At 32.0% G+C, this 22,295-nt stretch overlaps 2 protein-coding genes across 2 annotated transcripts; one reads left to right on the top strand and one right to left on the bottom strand.

Moving 5' to 3' along the window:
- Positions 1-2,623: 2,623 nt before the first annotated feature.
- On the bottom strand, positions 2,624-6,688 carry LOC146933343 (mitochondrial dicarboxylate/tricarboxylate transporter DTC-like). The gene is made up of 5 exons (XM_085705136.1): positions 6,544-6,688; positions 6,147-6,238; positions 5,752-5,909; positions 3,078-3,292; positions 2,624-2,955 (listed from the first exon to the last, which is right to left on the bottom strand). Exons 1-5 carry the CDS (start codon positions 6,580-6,582, stop codon positions 2,836-2,838), a joined length of 624 nt encoding a protein of 207 aa, XP_085561262.1. The 5' UTR covers positions 6,583-6,688; the 3' UTR covers positions 2,624-2,835.
- A 1,422-nt stretch (positions 6,689-8,110) lies between these two features.
- LOC146933342 (uncharacterized) lies at positions 8,111-12,472 on the top strand. Its single transcript, XM_085705135.1, has 8 exons — positions 8,111-8,259; positions 8,676-8,737; positions 9,063-9,220; positions 9,976-10,187; positions 10,618-10,679; positions 10,965-11,122; positions 11,926-12,137; positions 12,253-12,472. The coding sequence occupies exons 1-8, from the start codon at positions 8,215-8,217 to the stop codon at positions 12,286-12,288; spliced, it is 945 nt and encodes a 314-aa protein (XP_085561261.1). The 5' UTR covers positions 8,111-8,214; the 3' UTR covers positions 12,289-12,472.
- The last annotated feature ends 9,823 nt before the right edge of the window (positions 12,473-22,295 follow it).

The following is a 22,295-nucleotide window of genomic DNA, read 5'->3' as shown; positions in this document are numbered from 1 at the left end:
AAGTGGGGTGTCCGGGGTTCGAACCCCAGCCCCTGCATATAATAAGCATTGTCCCATCAACTGAGCTATGCTCACGGGACTAATCAAGTTAGTTAATTAATTAAGAAAAGATAAGAGATAATTCGGTGGAGACTACGTCTAAAATTAATTAATAAATTTGAGTATTTCCTAATCATGTTGTTGGTCTCACGACACAATATAAGAGGTGCATGAAACTGATGATCATGCAAGTATTTCAGCCAAGGGTTGTGGATTATTTCCTAATTCATGCATTAAGAAGTTATTGCTTTTATTAAATCCAATGTCTGAGAAAAAAATGGAGAATCGGATTCCCATGTGGTCTTCGGTCTTCCTATGAGGTTGAAAGGCCTAACAAAAGTTCTCAATTTGGCTCTCATAGATCATGTCCATCCATAGAGAAGGTAAGAACTAAGTTAGCTTATTTCTCTGTACAATTTCTTACATTGCACTTTAATCTTGTTAAATAGTGTTACTATAACTATAACATAGCATAATTTAAACAAATCACTATTGCTCTACAATACGCTAATTAGTACAAAAAATGTTGTTTAATAACCACTATTATTAGCAGCACTATAACAATGTAGCATAGCATAATTCGAACAAATTGCTATTTTCCGCGATCTGATATTGACAATCTTGATAGTACCTTACCTCAATCATGACTTCAACTAATGAATACTTCCTGCAGGCTAGGGATGCTATTCATAAAAGCAAATCAATCTTTGGAGCTTCATCACCAGATATGAAGGGGCAAGAAAAAAAATGGACCAGTGAATCAAAGAGGTATGATATTAATACTTACTCAGGTGAACTTAATGAGATAAGTAGGCTTGCTTCATTTCGTCGGTCAGGAGCTGCTGCTGGAATATCTTCTTTTCGAAGCAAGCCGCAATCTCATGCTGAGAATAATGAATTTAGAAAATTGAAATTCACAAGCCAAGGACATGAAAGTTTTCAAGAGGTGCAGTCACAAGGAACAGGAAGGATCCAAAACAAGTTGAAATTCAAGGAGCCTTTCAATGGAAATTAACCTTTTTCGGGGTAGCTTTATGGGTGTAATGCAAAGTCAAATGGTGATCTGTTCAGAATTGCAATGGTTTTTTTAGAGAAGTTTGATGACCTTCTTGGTAAGGCAAATGGTGATCCTTTGTAGTGTAGGAGTTGGTGCTTGGGTGGGTTTTTGCAGCTGTGTTGCGAGATTTTTTGAGCCAAGAGAAAATGGTTGAAAGTCCTGAGTTTAAATCTAAATAAAAGAGAAAAGTCTAATCTAACAACTAACATTTGTCATTAAAAAAATAAAACAATTGTTATGGCCGATTAATTATGTGACAAGATACATAGTCAGAGTATGGTGAAGGTACAAAAAGAATGACAGTGTCCTAAGTCCCACATCGATAACTATGGTAAAAGCACTGAAAGGCTTTGATTATAAGAATGAACCAAGATGAAATTTCAAAGGGTATCACAATCAATGGAAGCTGGTTATAATGGAGATGGAAATGGATCCTCTCAATTTCTTTTCCATCTCTAATATGTTGTATTAACAAACAACACATGAGAGATAAGAGAAATAAACAAGTGAAAAAATTCATTAAATAGTTTCCTTTTCAGTTTGACCAAAATAAAAGATAGTTTTTTCAGTTGATTGAGTTAGCCTATAACCTTCAACCTTCATTAATTAATATAGTTAAGGAAGGAGATGGTATGAAGAGTTAAATGAACACTTTTTTCTTAATATTTTGTCTAACATCCATATTGATTTTACTTAATAAGAGTGTTTACAATACTCCTCATACAAGTATATTTATTCAATCAAGTGGACATCAATAATCCCTAATTGAAAACACGTAAGATAAAGAGAAAAAAAGTTGGAAGGAAGTAAGAGTGGAATGACTTAGACACTGTCATTCCATTTGTATCCTGTCCCAGAAATGTCCATAATATTATAATCTAACAAAGCTGCAAAAACACTCCCCCACGTAACCCAAGTACCCATAAAGCTACCCCGAAAAAAGTTCATATGTAGTTGTTGCATATTTCTTGATAATTCTATTTTAATTGCTTGTTTAAATGGTTATGTCATAATGAAATGTGTAAGTATATAGTTGATACTTACACATTCCATTATGACATTTGCCATTCAAACCCAGGCGAATGAGTAAATCTTAATCGAACAAACAAACTATTTACATTTGCCATTCAAAAAAAACAAATTGAAGAACCAGTTTGGAAGCAATAAAACAAGTTAAAAAGAATGATTTGATGATCAACTTCAAGAACAACAAAAGCTTTTCCCAAGCAGCCCTGGCATCAGCAAAAAAAAAAAAAAAAGGATAACCATAAATAGTATTCACGCCAAACAGAGGTAGCATTAATGAGCAAAGAGGCTACAACAAGAACAACAAAAGCTTTTCCCACTAGTTTACCCCCTAAATCGTAAAATTCCTCACTGCATCAGAAATACCCCTGATGTTATTCACATTATAAACCTTTTAAGGACAGAGAAACATTTTCACAAATTGTTTAAAATCAGTGAGCCATATACATATATAGATGGTATTTGATGTAAGGATAAAAGTAGGCATGCTGAATAAGTTGATTTACCAAGTGCCAAACAAACAGCCTATGCTCATAAAACGAATATATAGTTACACTGAGTTGACATAGATTAGCATATGAAATGACTTAAACTACTAAAATAAAACTTGCACAAAGTTTTAACATAGCATAGCTCATTACATATTTTCTATATTTTCATTTCAGCTAAAATTTAGAGTGAGCATGCTCACGGATGAGTTTTTCACATAAATCTCATCCCTTGACAATTTCATCCAGCAAAATATACAGATTTTTCATAACCAACTTCACTGCTGTTTGGCCATCAACAAGTTTCTCCCAGTTGTGAAGTTGGTACATGAAGATACATAGCATCTGCATGAGCAATATATAAAGTTATGAATACCTTTAAATATAAATTTTAAATTAATAATAATAGTACTATCAATAGTAACAATAGTAGTTTGAAGAATAAAACAGTGGCAAAAGAATAATACCACGGCATCAGGAGAAATCCTGGCACAATAGACCGGGAATCCAGTGTAAAACTTTAAAGGCCCTCCTGCTTTGAATGTTTTGACAGCACAATCAACAAAGCCAGTGTATGGATATTTCTCTTCGCCATCAGGTTGTCTCTTCTTAATTTGAATCATCACATATTCAAATGGCAAACTGCAAGCTGCTGCAAGAGAAATAGACACAAGAGTTGCACCTGAACATGATATTCAGCAGTGAATTAGTGTCCAATGAAGGAAGAAACCTTGAAGTGCAAATAAAATGAATAAAAGAGCATCAGACAAAGTTGTTGAACACTTCAAATTGTGCAGCTTGCAGTTACGGAGGATAAATTAAGCCAAATTGAGTCATGAAGTTAGGATTGATTTCTAATTCTGTTGAACACTTCAATTTGAACTAGGCCTGACATAGATAGTTCAACTCGTTCGATCAGCCCAACACAAAATGGTATTTATTTGAACAAGTATGTTTTTTTGTCAAAACTTTTAATCAAAGAGTTCGAGCAATTTCGGCTTAAAAGCATTTTTCATATAGCAAATAATCAGAAACAAACATGAACTAAGATTGCCTAAAACAAATAAATGAACTAAGAATCTAAGATGAATTATCTCAGTTTATTGCCATCAAGACTATATCCAAATGAAAAAAGCAAAATACAACGAGATAGGAGTTACTTAATACATATCACAACACCTATGACCTACATGAATCTAGTTTATCGACAACACATCTAAATTAGGAGGAGAGTCTATTAGGTACTACCTCTGATTAGCTAGTAAATAGAATAGTAAGCCAGGAAGTTACTTGGAGAGTGGGAGATCATGGGATACTATGATCAGATAACTGAACCACAAAACCGATGTAATGTGATAGACACAATTGCAAAAACAAAACATAGTACACAAACATTACAAAAATCCCAATCATACATATGTACTTAAAAATTCATGAAATATACAAAACCAAAGGGACAGAACAGGCAAACTTGTATCTGTTGGCAAACTTTGGCACTCAACACTTACAAATAAATTATGAAACAAGTTCAAGTAAGATTACTCTGCAACAAGTTTTCTGAACCCATAATTATTCCCATTCTCTCCTTTCTCCCAACCAAAGATGCAATTCGCACTTCTATCTTATCTAAGAGATGGAAAAACCGTTGGACTTCCCTCACCAAACTCTCCTACACCAACATTCCTCTCCCAGCTTTGTTAACCAAGTACTTCTTGGTTCTCATTCGCCATTCGAAGAATTGGAATTGGTCCCTGATTCGATTAATCTTCCCATTTCCACCGAATACACTCTTTTTAGAAACCTAAAAGTTCTCAAGTTGAGTGGAATCAAATTCCAAACCGACTTTCGCCGCACAGTTTGGCTTACATTCCCACTCCTAACAAAATTTGAGTCTAAAAATTGCGCTTGGTTTTTTCAAGCATCTTATGTCTATGTATCTGCACCTTTACTTGAAACCATTTCCATTCAACATGACATTGATATGCCATATTATTATTATGATAAAAACTATCCTAGAAGTCGTATCAATTTTTGTTGTTCTGCATCGAAACTCAAGGAATTCAGTTATTGTAGTTTTTTACCACAAGAAGTTTCACTACCATCCCTATGCCATGCCTCTGCTAAAATCATTTTACATGAGATCTGCGAAAGTTATGATATGAGAGATTTCAGAGTTTTCGAACTTCTCAGCCTATTTGGTAATGCCAAAGTCTATCAAATTCGAGTTAGCAGTGGTAAGCGTAGTGTTTACCCTTTTTAAGAATGAATATCTTTGGTGCTGCCAAATCTTGAATATTTTATATCTTGTTGTCATCAATTATATAATTGGTGGGTTAATATTGTGGCAAAAATAAATATATTTTCTATAAAATACTTGTTTCCATATTTGTGGCATGGTATATTCATAAATTAAGCCAAATTGAGTCATGAAGTTAGGATTGATTTCTAATTCAGTTGAACACTTCAATTTGAACTAGGCCTGACATGGATAATTCAACTCATTCGATCAGCCCAACACAAAATGGTATTTATTTGAACTAGTATGTTTTTTTGTCAACAAACTTTTAATCAAAGAGTTTGAGCAATTTTGGCTTAAAAGCATTTTTCATATAGCAAATAATCAGAAACAAACATGAACTAAGATTGCCTAAAACAGACACATGAACTAAGAATCTAAGATGAATTATTTCAGTTTATTGCCATCAAGACTATATCCAAAGGAAAAAGCAAAAATACAACGAGATAGGAGTTACTTGATACATATCACAACACACCTATGACCTACATGAATCTAGTTTGCCGACAGCACATCTAAATTAGGGAGAGAGTCTTTTAGGTAAAACCTCCGATTAGCTACTAATAGAATAGTAAGTCAGGAAGTTATTTGGAGAGTGAGAGATCACGGGATACTATGATCAGATAACTGAACCCCAAAACCGATGTAGTGTGATAGACGCAATTGCAAAAACAAAACAGTACACAAATAATACAAAAATCCCAACATCATACATATATACTTAAAAATTCATGAAATATACAAAACCAAAGGGACAGAACAGGCAAACACTATATCTGTTGGCAAACTTTGACACTCAACACTTACAAATAAATTATGAAACAAGTTCAAGTAAGATTACTTACCAACCATAGTAGCAATTTCTTCAAGACCAACAGTATCTGTGAAAAACTCAACACTTTGAGGATAGCATGCAGTCACTGTAACGGCTCTTAATACAAAAAGGCTAACATTATTCTTTCGTGAGAGACCCCTTTTAACATCAGGCACAGTTGCATTCGCTCTAAAAAAACATTAAAACCATTAAAACCATTAAAGTATGTTAAAACGATAAAAGATGCATTGCATAATAAGGACTCAAACAAAGCCTCAGAAAGAAAACCAATAAAACATATCCTTTTCAAGAAAAAGGGAAACTCAGAAGCCAAAATAGCAGTGTCTGAAGAAAGATCTAAAATAAATTGCAGCATAATGTTGTTTACAAAAAAGAATAATGTGATCATAATTCATAACAACTTACATGAACGATAAGAGTAGATTAGCAATGGATCCATAAATCGCATATCTAAAAGCGAGAAATAAATTCAACCCGACAAACATAGCCAATAGACCCTGCACGCATGAAGTGATTCAGTTTAGACACCACTAAATTCATACATCTATAAATCCCCTTCAATTCCACTAGAAGAACTATGGCCAAAAACTATGTGTTCAATATTTCATCATCAAAACGCTAACTTTGTGGAACACAGTAAGAGAACTAGACAAGACACTGCATGGTCCTCCTCAAAACAGAATATCATAAAACATGAATGAAAATTGACAAAAACAAACATTAAAGAAACCCTAATAAAAATAAACCTAATGATAAATAAATAAAATGCATTGAAATCAAAGGAAGGAAAAAGAAACAGAACCATAAGGAAGAAAGGAACAACAAGCTCAGACTTGGGCATGATGAATGAAGAGTCTTCAAATCTTCAAAACCCCGAAATATAAGGAACAGTGTCACTGTTCAAATATATAGGAACTCTTATTCTCTCTATGTTTGCCAACTTTCGATGTGGGACTTAACCTCATAAATGAAGTGTTCTACATTAATAAATGTCTCTTTTAATGCTAAATAAACTCATCACCTTTTTACTCCCATGTGTCCTAAAATAATTAAAAAAAATTGTCTTAAAATAATTGATCTATTCTATTTTTTTAATGTAACAACAACTACTTTTTTTTTTCAAGAATAAAGATAGGTTAACACTTTTAATGTGTACATCATTTTGTACTACTTTGAAAAATTTCAGTTAATCAAATAAATGGTCTGGGCGACCACATTTTTCAGTTGCGTGACCACTATTTAGAAGCTGAAAAATGTGGTCACGCAACTAAAATGCGCTTGTTCACTATTTTTCCACTTAGTTAACCATATAAATTCCGAAAAAATAGTAGTCATACAACTAAAAAAATGTGGTCACACAGACCATATATTTGGTTAACATAAATTTTCCAGAGTGGTACAATGAAGTGTACACATTAAGGGTGTCAACCTATCATTGCAGTTTTTTCAATTATAACTCTAATTAATATTAGTTTTATCACTCTCAATTCAATACTCTCTCTGTCCCAAATTGTAAACAAAAAAAAAATCAAATCATACTTATTAAGAAAACTAAAACATAAAAATCTGGAGTATAATTTTTTGTGTTTTTATTGGAATAAGTTTTATAGGAAAATGTAAAAATAATTTCATTTGCTATTGATTATGGAGAAAATAGAAGAGAAAGAAAATTGAATGTAATTTCATTTAACTTCATGACAATAAACAAAAGTTTTTCTAGGAAAAGATGATTTTTTTTTTTAAAACAAGATTAAATAGGATAAAGTTTGTCTTTTTTTGGTTAAATAGGACATTTTGTCTTTTAAAATAGAAATTTTGTATTAAAACTTGTACATTTAATATGAAATATAAATTTTTTTGAATAAATAATTGTTGTTTTCCAAGAAAAAGTTACTACTATTAACTGTTTTAACATGTGCAATGTTGCACATGTTAGACAAGGCCTTGATACAATATCTCTACCAACCGAGTTAAAGTCTACGAGAACTTTTATATTTTTTTATTATAGTTAATTAAATATATTAATGGTCAAAGTTGTGTATTACATGTGTCCAACTATGACGACTATTTAGAAATAAAGGGAGTGCTATCAATTTATCTTGAATATGAAAAACAAATTTGGATGTATTTATTAAATTAATTAATTAATATAGTTTCTTTCAAAAAAAAAATTAATATAGTTAAAGTGGCATTTTCGTCAAAGTAAAATGAAAATCGTTGAAGTGGCATGACTTAATTTATTTAGCATTAAAAGAAACATTTACTAGGGTAGAACACTTCATTTACTTGAATTTAAACCAAAATGTACTCCTATAACTAAAGTTTTGAAAAATAAACGAAGTGAAGTCCCACATCGGAAGTTTGCAAAATAGAGAGAGTAAGAGTTTCTATATATATGAACAGTGACATGGTTCCATGTATTTCGGGATTTTGAAGTGTATTTGCTTTTCAAAACGCGCTTCTCCCATACACCATGCCCAACACCGAGGCTCAGGGTGTTGTTTCCTCCTTCTTTAAGGTTCTTGTTCTTTTATCCCCTTCCTTTGATTTCAATTTCAATGCATTTTACTTATCATTCATTAGGTTTCTTTAATATAGAGTTTCGTTTTGTTTCTTCTGAAATTCTTTACTTAGAGTTATGTTCTTCATTTAGTTTTTAAATGTCTGCAACATTGTCAATTGAACGAAACCAATTAAGGAAAATGAAGTGGTAGAAATGTTCACTGCATATATAGGAAAATATTGCAGTGGTTTTGGAGACAAATGATCACTTAGGCCCAGAAATGTTTTTATTGTATCATACTAATACTTCCCTGCTTTGCTTGCTTAATCTTCGTTCATGATTTCAATTGCATTTTTACTTACTTAACAAACTATCAGTCAATACCTTGAGGTATGAATCTACCGGTGTCTAAACTGAATCACTTCATGCAGGCTCTATTAGCTATGTTGCTCGATCTGTATGCATCTGTCACTGCTCGACTTGGATCATTTGTGTAAGTTGTTATGATCACATTATTCATCACATCTGGATTTATATTCACTTTTGTAAACAATGAATTTATAATGCAATTTCTTTACAGCTTTCTTCTGGCACTAGTGTTTTAGCTTATGAGTAGGGACTTTTCAATTTCCCTTTTTCTTCAAACACACACACACACACACACACACACACACACACACACACACAAATGGGACCTTACTCCATTAAATGAGATCTTAGGGGTTTTCTTTCAGTGGCTATGAGTGAGTCCTTTGCATTTCTTATGCAATGCATCTTTTATCATTTCAACTTACTTTCAAGGTTTTAATGTTTTTCAGAAGCTTGGCAATTGAAGCATTTCATCCCTTGTCACTATGGCAAACCCTTGCCCTTATTGCACTAAGAGATTCTATCTTTCGAATGTTTGCATCTTATTTTCGATGTGCTGAGTTCTTCAAGGATACAATTGGTCTGGAAGAAATGGTTGTTGTGGCTGGTAAGAATTCTTACTTGAGCCTATTTCAAAATGTATTGATAACTGTTGAGTGCCAAAGTTTGCCAATTGATATTAGTCTTTCCCTGTTCTATCCCTTTGGTTTTGTATATTTCATTAACTTTATTATAAAATATGTATGCTGTTTGGATTTATGTATTGTTTGTGTACTATGTTTATGTATTGTACAAGAATGGCCATCCCACAATCCACTATCAAGCTATAGCGGTTTTGGGTTTCTGCTATCTTATATTAACTATTCTAATAGTCTCTCCCCTTAAAGATGTGATGTTAGCAAACTAGATTCATGTATATCATAGGTATTATGATACTCAATGTTTGTGTCAGATTATTTGTAATTTGAGAAATGCTTTTAAGCCTAAATTGCTAGAATTATTTGATTAAAAGTTTTAAGATAGAAAAACACACTAGTTCGAATAAAAACTATTTTGTGTATGGTCAAATGAGTTGAGCTATCCATGCCAGACGTAGTTCAAATTGAATTGTTCATCTAAATAAGAACTCAATCTTAAATTCATGGCTCAATTTGGCTTAATTTATCCTCCTTGGCTGCTGGAGCTCAATGATTCAATCTTGTACTAATTGAGTCTTTCACCTTTTTTTGTATGCTTTTATTTCATTATTGCTCTTGCAATTTATCTCTTAAACTTTGTCTGATACTCTTTGTTGTATTTTATTTGCATCCCAAGATTCCTTCCTTTTATGAGAACTAATTTGCACCTGAATATACTGTTCAGGTGCACTTTTTGTGTCTGCTTTTCTTGCAACTGTTTGTAGTTTACCATTCGAATATGTGATGATTCAAATTAACAAGATGCAACCTGATGCCAATGGGAAATATCCATTCACTGGCTTTTTTGACTGTGCTGTCAAAATATTCAGAGTAGGACCCTTGAAATTTTATACTGGACTCCCTGTCTATTGTGCCAGGATTTCTCTTCATCTCACGGTATTCTTTTTCCTTTATTTTTCTAACTACTGCTGCTAACATTATTATTATGATTAATTTATAATTTATATTTGAGGGTATTATGAGAGCATTGGACTATTTTGACTAAAAGAGTATACAATTAGGGACTATTTTGGAATTTTGATATATTGAGAGACTATTGTAGCTACTCGTTACACATTCAGGGACAAAAATGACTATTTGCCCAAATGATCACTTGGGCCTAAAGTTGTTATTGTATCATACTTCCTTGCTTTGCTTGCTTAATCTTCAATGATAATTTCAATTGCATTGATACTTCAGTTTACTTGTTAAAATGTGCTTAATGAACTATGAGTCAATGTTTTGACATTTTAGGTTTTGGTTTGGGTTGTCATTTTTACTTTGAGGTATGAATCTACCGGTTTTTAAACTGAATCACTTCATGCAGGCTCTATTAGCTATGTTGCTCCAGCTGTATGCATCTGTCACTGCTCGACTTGAATCATTTGTGTAAGTTGTTATGATCACATCATTCATCACAATTGGATTTATATTCACTTTTGTAAACATTGAATTTATGATGAAATTTCTTTTACAGCTTTCTTCTCCCACTGCTGTTTTAACTTATGAGTAGGGACTTTTGAATTTCTTTTTTTCTTCAAACAAACACACGCGCGCATGCACACAAATATCTTGGGGGTTTTCTTTATGAGGCTTTGTGTGAGTCCTTTGCATTTCTTAATCAATGCATCCTTTATCTTTTCAACTTACTTTCAGGGTTTTAATGTTTTTCAGAAACTTGGCAAATGAAGCATTTCATCCCCTGTCACTATGGCAAGATCTTTCCCTTACTGCACTAAGAAGTTCTATCTTTCAAATTTCTGCATTGTATTTTCGATGTGCTGAGTTCTTCAAGGATACAATTGGTCTGGAAGAAATGGCTGCTGTGGCTGGTAAGAATTCTTACTTGAGCCTGTTTCAAAAAGTATTGGTAAGTGTTGAGTGCCAAAGTTTGCCAACAGATATAGTCTTTGCCTGTTCCGTCCTTTTGGCTTTGTATATTTCATTAGCTTTATTATATATGTATAATGTTGGGCTTTCCCACAATCCACTGTCAAGCTATAGCGGTTTTCGGGTTCAACTATCCGATATTAACTATTCTATTTACTAGCTAATTGGTTGGAATACCTAATCTCTCCCCTTAATGAAAGGTGTTGTCACTTGTCAGCAAACTAGATTCATGTATATCGTAGGTATTTGATACGTAATAAGTTACTCCTTTTTTGTTGTATTTTGCTTTTCCCTTTAGATATAATCTTGATAGCAATAAACTGAAATACTCCATGTTTGTTTCTGATTATTTGGAATTTGAGAAATGCTTTTAAGCCTAAATTGCAAGAATTCTCTGCTTAAAAGTTAAGATAACATACCAGTTCAAATAAAAACCATTTCGTGTAGTGTTGAATGAGTTGAGCTATCCATGCCAGACCTAGTTCAAATTGAATTGTTCAACTAAATAAGTCAATCTTAACTTCATGGCTCAATTTGGCTTAATTTATCCTCCTTGGCTGCTGGAGCTAAATGATTCAATCTTGTACTAATCGAGTCTTTCACCTTTTTTTGTATGCTTTTGATTCATTATTGCTTTTGCAATTTATCTCTTGAACTTTGTCTGGTGCTCTTTGTTGCATTTTATTTGCATTCCACGATTTCTTCCTTATATGAGCACTAATATGCATCTGAATATCCTGTTCAGGTGGAATTTTTGTGTCTATTGTTTTTGCAGCTGCTTGTAGCTTACCATTTGAATATGTGATGATTCAAATTAAAAAGATGCAACCTGATGCCGATGGGAATTATCCATACACTGGCTATCTTGACTGTGCTGTCAAAACATTCAAAGGAGGACCCTTGAAATTTTATGCTGGATTCCCCGTCTATTGTGCCAGGATTTCTCTCCATCTCACGGTATTCTTTTGCCTTTGTTTTTATTTTTCTAACTACTGCTGCTAATATTATTATTATGATTAATTTATAATTTATATTTGAGGGTATTATCAAGTTTATATATTGTTCATGGCAGATTTCATGGATCTTGTTCGACCTTCACAAATGGTAGAAAAGTTATTGTTGATGGCCAAGCTGTAGTGAAGTTGCTTATGAAAAATGTCTATTTTGCTGGATCGAATGTAAATCATATTTTGGGATGGTATTAGAGGATTGCAAAGCTTTAAGTTTGGACTTCAGTTCTTTTGTTATGTTTACTTTAGATTCTTTATTATAGTGGCTAACCTATGAAATCAGGGTATATATGTGTGCTTGAAGGTACTACTTTTGCTTTGACCTCTGTTTTCATGCTAAATTCTTTTTACTGTGAATGAAACATCAGTTTACATTTGTAAAAAACTAATCAATACTTATAATCAATACATAAAAATAAATAATCATATGCTTTAACTCTAAATAATCGAGGGTGCGTGTAAGTTTGGAAGAATGAAATATATGTAAAAATATAGAAAATATGAGCTGAGCTATGTTAAATTTTATATGTAGATTTCATTTGTAATGTATTTTATTTTATTTAATAGTTTAAGTAATTTCAAATGAAATCTATGTGACTTTTGGTAAGGATCATCTTCCATGTCTAAAAATAAATGGATAAAACATAGATAATGGGTTCTATCACTAAGTTGATATTGATCATCATATAGTGATCATCAAGTCATTCTTTTTAACTTGTTGTATTGCTTCCAATTTGGTTTCGCAATTATCATGTCATTATAATTTCACTAAACTGTGAGTGATTTTTTGAAAGTGATTAAGGCAATATCTATGGCTCACTGCTCAAATCATATTTTGAGATTGTATTAAATGATTATTACAAAGCTTGAGGTTAGACTGTATTATTTTCATGATAAACAGAAGGAAGTTGTCTCTTGATAAGGAGCCACACGCTGTACTGTTTTGTAGTTGCTTGTTAGTCGAACAAGTCAAGCTATTTCAACGTGATATATCGAAATAAGGAACCATTACACACTCTGTTTCAAATGTTCATCCCTATTAATTTCGGGTGAACCGTGGTTTTAAACCTTGAAAATATAATTAATCCGATGTCACATTGGTGCATAAATGTATCAAAATTTCAAACACATTCACATGTGTCTCTTTTATTTCAATGTATTTTTAGATAGTCGGTTTAGTCATGGAATATAATTTTTGTTGGTCAATTTATTCCACAGAATTACTAACAAAAGAGACACTAAGGATGTGTATATTGGCAGCACCTCACATATAGATGTTTGCCCTATTATTTTCTAAGCATGTGCTATGAAATTTCCAAATTGTCTACAATACATCCAAGTTTTTGCAAACGAGTGAGTAAGCAAGTTAATTAATTAAGAAAAGAGAAAGAGAATTCCGTGGGGACTACGTCTGAAATTAATTAATAAATTTTAGTATTTCCTAATCATGATACATACACTTCTTAATGCTTGCTGTTGCTGTGAGAGGTCTCACAGCACAATATATGAGGCGCATGAAACTGATGATTATGCCAATATTTCAGCCAAGGGTTGTGGATTATTTCCTAGTTCATGCATTAAGAGTTCAGTGTGTTTATTAAATCAATTTAGAAGTAAGCAGCAATCTCAGGCTGAGAATAATCAATTTAGAAAATTGAAATTCACAAGCCATTGACTATTGAGCCAAGAACATGAAAGTTTTCAAGAGGCGCAGTGACAATGATCCAAAAGAAGTTCAAATTCAAGGAACCTTTCAATGGAAATTAACCAAGAATCCATGTCCTTGCAACTTGTGCAATGTTCATTTGGTAAAGAAACAAAGATCAACAACAAGTAAATCGTTGTAAGTTGATGGTTTAGTAGAAACGGATGCTAATTGTGTTATGCACCTTCTTTCGTCACTATTGCCAAAGTCACCTTCTGAGTCATGTCGTGGCTATCTCATGCTCATGCCTTGCCTTTAGTTTCTTTGAAGAATTAGTTAGCGTATTCAAGTCGAGGAAAACAACAATCACATGCTGCTAAAAGGCCAGGTTTTAGTAGAACACTCAGCTATAGCAAGTGGGAAACAATAGTGAAAACTTCAAATTTAAATCATGATCATGAATTTTGTTCACAGGAACTAACCATATATAAATCTCAGCGTTCAAAATCTTAGAGATGGAACTCCTTATTAGTTTTTGGCATGATAGCATAGGTAAAGTTTTCCATGGTTGCTTATATTTTATACACTTCTCATTTCTTTGGTCGGTTTTTGTTTACATCTGTTGACTTGTTAAAATTGAACTCTTATGTCTTTGCATTTTCTTCACATCAGTATTGTATAGAGAAGAATACATATCCTAATTGGTGATCAATAAAAATAAAAAAACAAAGCTTATTTTGGAATTGTGGTGCCTTCAACTGATTCAAGATTTCATAATCTGTTGCCAGAGGTACATATACACTAATTCTGAGTGCTGTTATCCTTTCTTCTTGTTTCTTATTTGATTATTATATACACATACATACATACATTATAGGCTTAACTAATGATTTGGTCCCTTAAGTTATTTGTTGGTTACATTTTGGTCCCATAAGTTATTAACGTTACAATTTGGTCCCTTAAGTTACTTTTTGGTTTCGTTTTGGTCCCTTAACTATTAAAAGTTTCGTTTTGGTCCCTTAACTTATTTTTTGGTTTCGTTTTGGTCCCTTAACTTATTTTTTTGTTTCGTTTTGGTCCCTTAACTCTTCCTCCGTCAACCACTTTGGTCCTTTACGTTAGGATGAATGTATTAGAGTTAAGGGACCAAAACGAAACCAAAAAATAAGTTAAGGGACCAAATCGAAACAAAAAAAATAAGTTAAGGGACCAAAACGAAACTTTTAATAGTTAAGGGACCAAAACGAAACCAAAAAGTAAGTTAAGGGACCAAATTGTAACGTTAATAACTTAAGGGACCAAAACGAAACCAAAAAATAAGTTAAGGTACCAAAAAAGTAATTAAGCCTACATTATATTGCATAAGAAAATTCTGTTTAACATTTTACTCTTCCTTTTCTTGCAACTTCATAAACTTATGTTCAAGTATGAAAATCAGATTAATTCCGGCTTAGATGAACTTCATATTCTGTACATTTCAGGTGTTTTTTGTGTGATATACACGTTAGTAAACTTAGCACATTAACAGGGTAAAGTACCTATAAATCTGTGCTCAATATTCAATACATAATCGCCATCTTGACATATTTATGTAACCTATATGTGTAGATTAATCTTTTTGAATGCCATGAAATATGAAGCATGCAACCTACTTCAAGTTGTCATTGGCAAAATTCATAAAGTGGTTAGGTGTATCAACTGTATAACCTTCTTGATGGTGATCATTGTTGGAGCTGGTGCTTGGGTGGTTGGGGGGGTGTTTGTAGCTTTGTTGCAAGATACTTATTATGGCCAATTATTTGACAAGATGCAAAATCAGGATATGGAGACATGTACAAAAAGAATGACAGTGTCCTAAGTCCCACATCTATAGCTCTGGTAAAAGTACTTAAAGGCTTTGCTTATAAAAATAAACTAAGATGTAGGTGAGCTGTCAAGGAGTGACATAGATAGTTTCTACTTATTAGTCTCCCAAAGTCTTGTTTTTTCATGTAAAATATTTTACATTTTCACATAAGATATTTAATCCAAAGATTTATGCCTATTTTTATTTTAAGAAAATTATCTTTTTGAAAAAGGAAATTCTTTATTTATTTTTTAAATCTTTCACACACCTATATTTAAGTAATGATATTTATGAGTTTAAATTTTTTTATTATTAAATTTGAAAGTGTCTTTTTATATTTAACAAAGAGTATATCACATTAATAAGTTATATTTATGGTGAAAAAAAATATATCTTATTAATGTGCATCACATTAATAAGTTAGATATATTCAACAAACACTACCAAAAAAAATTATGCTACACTACCAAAAAAAGATATATTTAACAAAGTGTCTTTTATATTGAAAGTGTCTTTTATATTTAACAAAGAGTATATCACATTTTTTTTGACAGAAAAGAGTATATCACATTAATAAGTTAGATATAAGATATTTAACAAAGAGTATATCACATTAGGCACAAATTTTTTTTTTTTGAAAGGAAAAAAAAATCATTAGGTAGGATGATTGAAATAACAATTCATTTTATTCCTTACCAAAAAAAAAAAAACAATTCAACAATTCATTTTATTCCTTACCAAAAAACAATTCATTTTATTCACGAATATCTACTAAGTTATTTGTCTCTGCTTGTCTCTTGTCCCCAATGGACGATATTTTAATCCCTATTACGATTGTAATGTAGTGGAGTAAATAATTGTTTTAGTTGATTAAGTTCGCCTATCTTACGATGACATTCCCTTTATTAATTAATATACTAAAGAAAAGAGATAGTAATGCAAGTATGTCCTTAATTTGATATACCAAATTAGTTGATCTTTATAATTTTAAAGATTAAAATATCTATTCTTGTAAAAAAAAAGAGATGAAAATATATATTTATTCCAAACTAAAGATATATAGGATATTCATAGAAAAATTCATTCTAAAATTTGTCATTGGGTTTTACTTTTTTTGTTGAAGGAACGTTGAATTTTCCTTGTATTAGTTATAATTTATCATTGTATTTTTAATTATGTTTAATCGTGATAAAAATAGGTTCTTAAAATTCGATGATAATAATAGTTTATTCTTCCACACCAAAACTATTATTAGGTGCCAAAGAAATAAGATTCTCAAAATTAAGTTTATGGATTGTCTTTGAACCTAAGACACTCCATTATCAACATGAAGCTTAAAACTTTTTCATGTACCTTTTCTCCACCACTCCCACCTTACCAATCCTATTACCAAAGAATCATATAGTGTACATTTTCAAAATAATGTACATTATCTTGGATCATGGATGCATTCATATCTTTACATTTTATCTTGAGAACTGTATATTTAACACATTGATATTTTAAAATGTAACTTTTTTTTATAAAATTTATTTATTGGTTTCATTTTTCTAAGTCATTGAGGAGGAAAAAAAAAGAGCATTTATTGAGATGAGATGCTACAATAAGTAATTTCTCTCTCCGTTGGACCCACACTTTCCAAATTAGAATATTACTCCCTCCAGTCCTTATTATAAGAAAAAGTTGACTTTTTAGGTTCATAGAATAATTAATGTATCTTATTGTAAATATAGACTAGATACATCACTTGCACAATGAACCAAAAAAATTAATTGTTTCTTATAATAAGGACCGGAGGGAGTACAATGTAATGATATATAATTATCGATAGAAGATGTAAAGTTATCCGTAGAACCCATTTAGTAAAAAAATTGAGGTGGGGGTTGGAGGGATAAAATGCTACCATCCTTTGTTAATTATTATGTTTAGAATAGTTGTTGACCAATTAACTCATCTATTAGCTAAATTTGATTTGGCAATTATGCTGATTCCGTTTGGTTTGGATAGAGGTCGACTTTGGTGCATTCAGTGGGCACCCGGCGAAGGAGACAAATTTTCCATAAGCAACTTCACTACTAAGTTAATATTGATCATCATGTATGTATTTATCATCAAATCATTCTTTTTAACTTGTTGTATTGCTTCCGAATTGCTTTCTCAATTATCATGTCATTAACATTTCACTAGAGGCTTCTGTTGATCTTTGCTAGATAGATTTTTTTCCCTATATATTCAAATTGGGACTGATTCTTTGAATGTGATTAAGGCAATGTCAATGTCCCACACTATAGCTATAGCTATAGCATAAAATTTGAACAAATCACTAGTGTTCTACAATACGCTAATCTGTATAAAATGTTGTTTAATAGCCACTGATATTAGCAGCGCTATAACAGTGTAGCATAGCGTAATTCGAACAAATTGATATTTTCTGCGATCTGATCTTGGCAATCTTGATAGTACCTTTAGTTTCTTTGAAGAATTCGGTAGCGTAGTCATGTCAAGGAACACAGCAATCACATGCTGATAAAAGACTAGGTTTTAGTAGAGCATCCAGCTATAGCAAGTGGGAAACAAACATATATAAATCATGACCATGAATTCTGTTTACAGGAACTAACCATATATGAATATCAGCATTCAAAATCTTAGAGATGAAACTCCTAATATTGTTTTTGGCATGATAGAATAGGTAACTACTTTTTCCATGGTTGGTTATATTTTCATTCACTTGTCCTTTCTTTGCAGTTTTCGATTTTGTTTACATCTGTTGTCTTCTTAAAATTGAGCATTGACACACCTTTGCATTATTTTTATATCAATATTTGTTGTTTTTGGATTTCCAAACTGTTAAATTTGGATTTCCAAATTCTGTTATCTACCGAAGTTGTTACTAGGTTGAGTCACGACCAGGTCGCTCTCTTTAAGACGTTTCGTGGCACTACCCAAAGTTGTGCAAGGTAGACTATCAACCACGCCGCCTCCAGGATAAAACAAGCTCAGCTACAACTGTTCGATTAACTACTGCACTGTAGAAAATCGTTCGAGAATTACACCCTCAAATATGGTTCTAAGACCACTCTTTAATATTGAAACCACTCAAATTAATATGGTATTATTACCATTCTATTATGGTGCTGAGACCACTCAAATATGGTGTTACCACCATTCTAACTTTAACTTCTCCAAAACATCAATATGGCACTACGACCACTCAAATATGGTGATACCACCATTTCTCATTAAATAGAAAATTATTGAAATAATTTATATACTGTTAAGATCATTCTTAATTCCGACGGGACATTAGTATTATGAAAAGGGACTATGATCTTAATAGTACTCTATATTCCGAATGGACATATATTATCGAAGGGACTATGAACTTAAGACCACTTTTAATTCTGAAGGGACATTAAACCGAAAAAGGGACTATGGTCTTAAGAACATTCTTAAAATATGGTTCAATCGATTGATCGAAGCCACTCGATACGGTACGTAACCGCTCTATTTGAAACCGAAAGGGACATAAAGGAGTAGAAGCAGAAGAAACTTGTTAACACAAGTCGGAGGGAGAAGAGAAGAAAAGAATTCCCGACAACTCAATGAAATTCTTTTCGGTATTAAGAATGAGTGGGGCGAACTTCTCCTTTTATAGGGAGAGTTTGTAACAAAAAATGAGTGACTTGGGGATTAAGTCTGCTTAATCCTTAAGCAAACGCGTTTTGTTTCTTAATTGGATATATCCGGAAGTTTCTGGATACGCGATTTGGATCGGATCGTATCGTAACAAATTTATTTGTTACGCGTAGCGCTTATGGATAATGATTAAATTAATTAATTTAACATTTTCAAGTAACAAAAAAAATATATATATCATTTTTTTCAACCCACGACCCAAGCCCGGCCGGCGTCGTCGCGCGCGTGATATATATATATATTTTGTAAGCGTTCACCCGTTCACAAAATTGGGTACCCCAAGGGCACACCCTTGGAGGTCACTTTGCCCATATATAAACACTTACTAGTTGGGATGACCCTCCAATGTAGGACATTTTTAAGTCGCACCCACACACTAGTTCTTTCATAGTGTTTTTCTTTCCAATTTTCTTCACTAGAATTAACTAGTGTTCCAACAATATTGTATAGAGAAGAATACACATCCTAATTGGTGATCAATATAAAAAACAATGCTTCTTTTGGAATTGTTGTGCCTTTAATATTTTACTCTGCCTTTTTTTGTAACTTCATAACCTTATGCCAAAGCATGAAAATCAGATTAATATCAGCTTAGATAAACTTCACATTCTGTGTATTTGGGCGTTTCTTGTGTGATGCATGATATAGTAAACTTATAACATTAACGGGACAAAGTACCTATGATCAATATTCAATATACAATCGCAGATTTGACATATTTATGAAGTTTGATGATCTTCAAGACCAAAATGGGGAATGTATAAGAAGAATGTTTGTGTTTAAGTCCCACATCGATAACTATGGTAAAAGTACTGAAAGGCTTTGCTTATAAATATGAACTAAGATGGAAGTTTGAAGTACATATTCTTCAAGACACAGGTTAATGATTTAAATATGAAAATAATTTATTAGAATGTGTGCAATGCATTTAATCTTTAACTTTTTAATCAATTAAATGCACTTAGAGAATATTATTTCTTTTGGATTTTTTAACATGTGCCCTAAGGGCATAAGTTAACAAAAAAAAAAAATAATCAATACGAAGAATGATACTACCTCTGTCCTTATATACAATACCCTTTGGCCAAATCACGGGAATTAAGAAAATGGATATTTGTATTAAAGTTGTTTGTAATCACTATTGTTTTTACAATTTTATCCTTTAGAGAGTTAGTTTATGTTTTCAACATGTTATTTATTGCTAATTGAAGAAAAAATGTATAATAAATATGAGCATGTATGTAAAAAATAATTAATGTAGTTCGAAATTGCAAAGAGGTCTTATAAAAAGAGAAAAAATTTCTCAAAAGGATCTTATAATTAGGGGCGGAGGTAGTAATTTTTTATAGGTCTTGTTAACGAGTGCCCCCGGGGCACTCTTTAAGCATACTAAATTTAGAAAATATTCTTTTAAAAAGTCAACTATTACAATTTCCAATGCACTCAATACACAACTTTTCATAAAGAACTTACTAATTAAAGTGCTTAACGAGTGCTCCGGGGGCACTCGTTAACATTTCCCATTTTTATAGGTCTCTCTATCCTATACATTATTGCACATTTTTCTATCCTATGCATTATTGCATAGGTATAGGTTGAGACTACTACTAAAAATAGTACTCCCTCCGTCCTATGATAACTGAGCCATTTGTAAAAAAATATTGTCCCAAGAATCTTGACCCATTTCACTTTTCAATACAACATTAATTACTTTTTTCAAATTATAACTATAATTAATACTCCCTCCGGTCCTTATTATAAGAAAAAGTTAACTTTTTAAGTTCATCGAATAATTAATGTATCTTATTGTAAATATAGACTAGAGACATCACTTACACAATGAACCAAAAAAGTCAATTGTTTCTTATAATAAGCATCGGAGGGAGTATATTTTAAGAACTTTTCCTGCTTGATTGATTGTTCATGGGTTCTCTGTCTTTTATGGCTCTTTTGAAAGTTTACTCGAATGAGTATAAAATGCATGAAGCAGCAGAGATACCTTGGACCCCTGTTTAGAAGTTTTCAGCTCTAAAAATGTCATATCATCATGCTGGACCCCAACATTCAAGCAGTAACCTTTTAATAAAAAGTAACCTATATATTGCGATTCGCATTATAACCTAGATTTTTTACTGATAAAATCCGGTCACATTATCTAATGTTTTAATGTATTTGGTCTATATGTAATTCCCACCCCCCCCCCCCCCCCCCCCCCCCCCCCCCCCCATAAATATAACCGATAAATTTGTTTTGTAAAAACAATATTCAATCCGATCTCATATATAAGTCAATATAATTATTTTCATACTTATTATGAAATATAGTTAATCTAATTCTATGTTCTAAAGTAATAAAATAGTAACAGTATATTGCAAATGACCTCTAATAAGGAAAAAAAATTGTTAAGCAGTATAGTGGCTAAAAGTTCTCTTTTTAAAGAGAATAAGTGAGATATTTATAACTCAAACCCAGACCTGCATATATTACACAATATTCGTACCAACTGAGTTAAACTCACATGGATTTCTAATAAGAACTTACTCAATGAGAATAAAAAAGTTATTGAAAAATTAAATCTAAATTAATTAAAGGGTAATTAGGGAATAAACACTTTGAATATGATAGAAAGCTATTAATAGACATGCATAGTATTTTAAACAGTCTTTTATTTTGCTCCATCAAAATAAATATAAAAGCTTTAAAATTGTGGTATAAAATTAGAACATTACAAAATTGGTTGATATTTTCAATTTAAGACACTATCGTAGTTTCGTGAGACTAAAATGACTTTTTACAATTTCATCTGCTAAAATATCTATTGACTCTCTTGTTCTTGTTTCAATCACTAGACTCTGATTGTTTGGAGGTTAGCACAAGTTTATTTTCCTATTTTGTTTTCTAATTTACGAAATTAT

Source organism: Medicago sativa, chromosome 4, assembly GCF_051527215.1.
Source record: "Medicago sativa cultivar Bolivia chromosome 4, Bolivia_mono, whole genome shotgun sequence".
Taxonomy (NCBI): domain Eukaryota; kingdom Viridiplantae; phylum Streptophyta; class Magnoliopsida; order Fabales; family Fabaceae; genus Medicago; species Medicago sativa.
Note: the sequence above shows the minus strand (reverse complement) of the source record. Positions and strands in the feature narration are given on the sequence as shown.

What these genes read in the sequence shown, in the direction of transcription:
- LOC146933343 (XM_085705136.1), bottom strand. Translation starts at nt 6,582, where the DNA reads ATGCCCAAGTCTGAGCTTGTTGTTCCTTTCTTCCTTATG. An exon ending in TTGTTCCTTTCTTCCTTATG is followed by an intron (nt 6,239 to 6,543) that starts GTTCTGTTTCTT and finishes TCATGCGTGCAG; the next exon opens with GGTCTATTGGCTATGTTTGT. An exon ending in AGAAATTGCTACTATGGTTG is followed by an intron (nt 3,293 to 5,751) that starts GTAAGTAATCTT and finishes TATCATGTTCAG; the next exon opens with GTGCAACTCTTGTGTCTATT.
- LOC146933342 (XM_085705135.1), top strand. Translation starts at nt 8,215, where the DNA reads ATGCCCAACACCGAGGCTCAGGGTGTTGTTTCCTCCTTCTTTAAG. An exon ending in GCTCGACTTGAATCATTTGT is followed by an intron (nt 10,680 to 10,964) that starts GTAAGTTGTTAT and finishes AATGTTTTTCAG; the next exon opens with AAACTTGGCAAATGAAGCAT. An exon ending in GGATTTCTCTCCATCTCACG is followed by an intron (nt 12,138 to 12,252) that starts GTATTCTTTTGC and finishes TGTTCATGGCAG; the next exon opens with ATTTCATGGATCTTGTTCGA.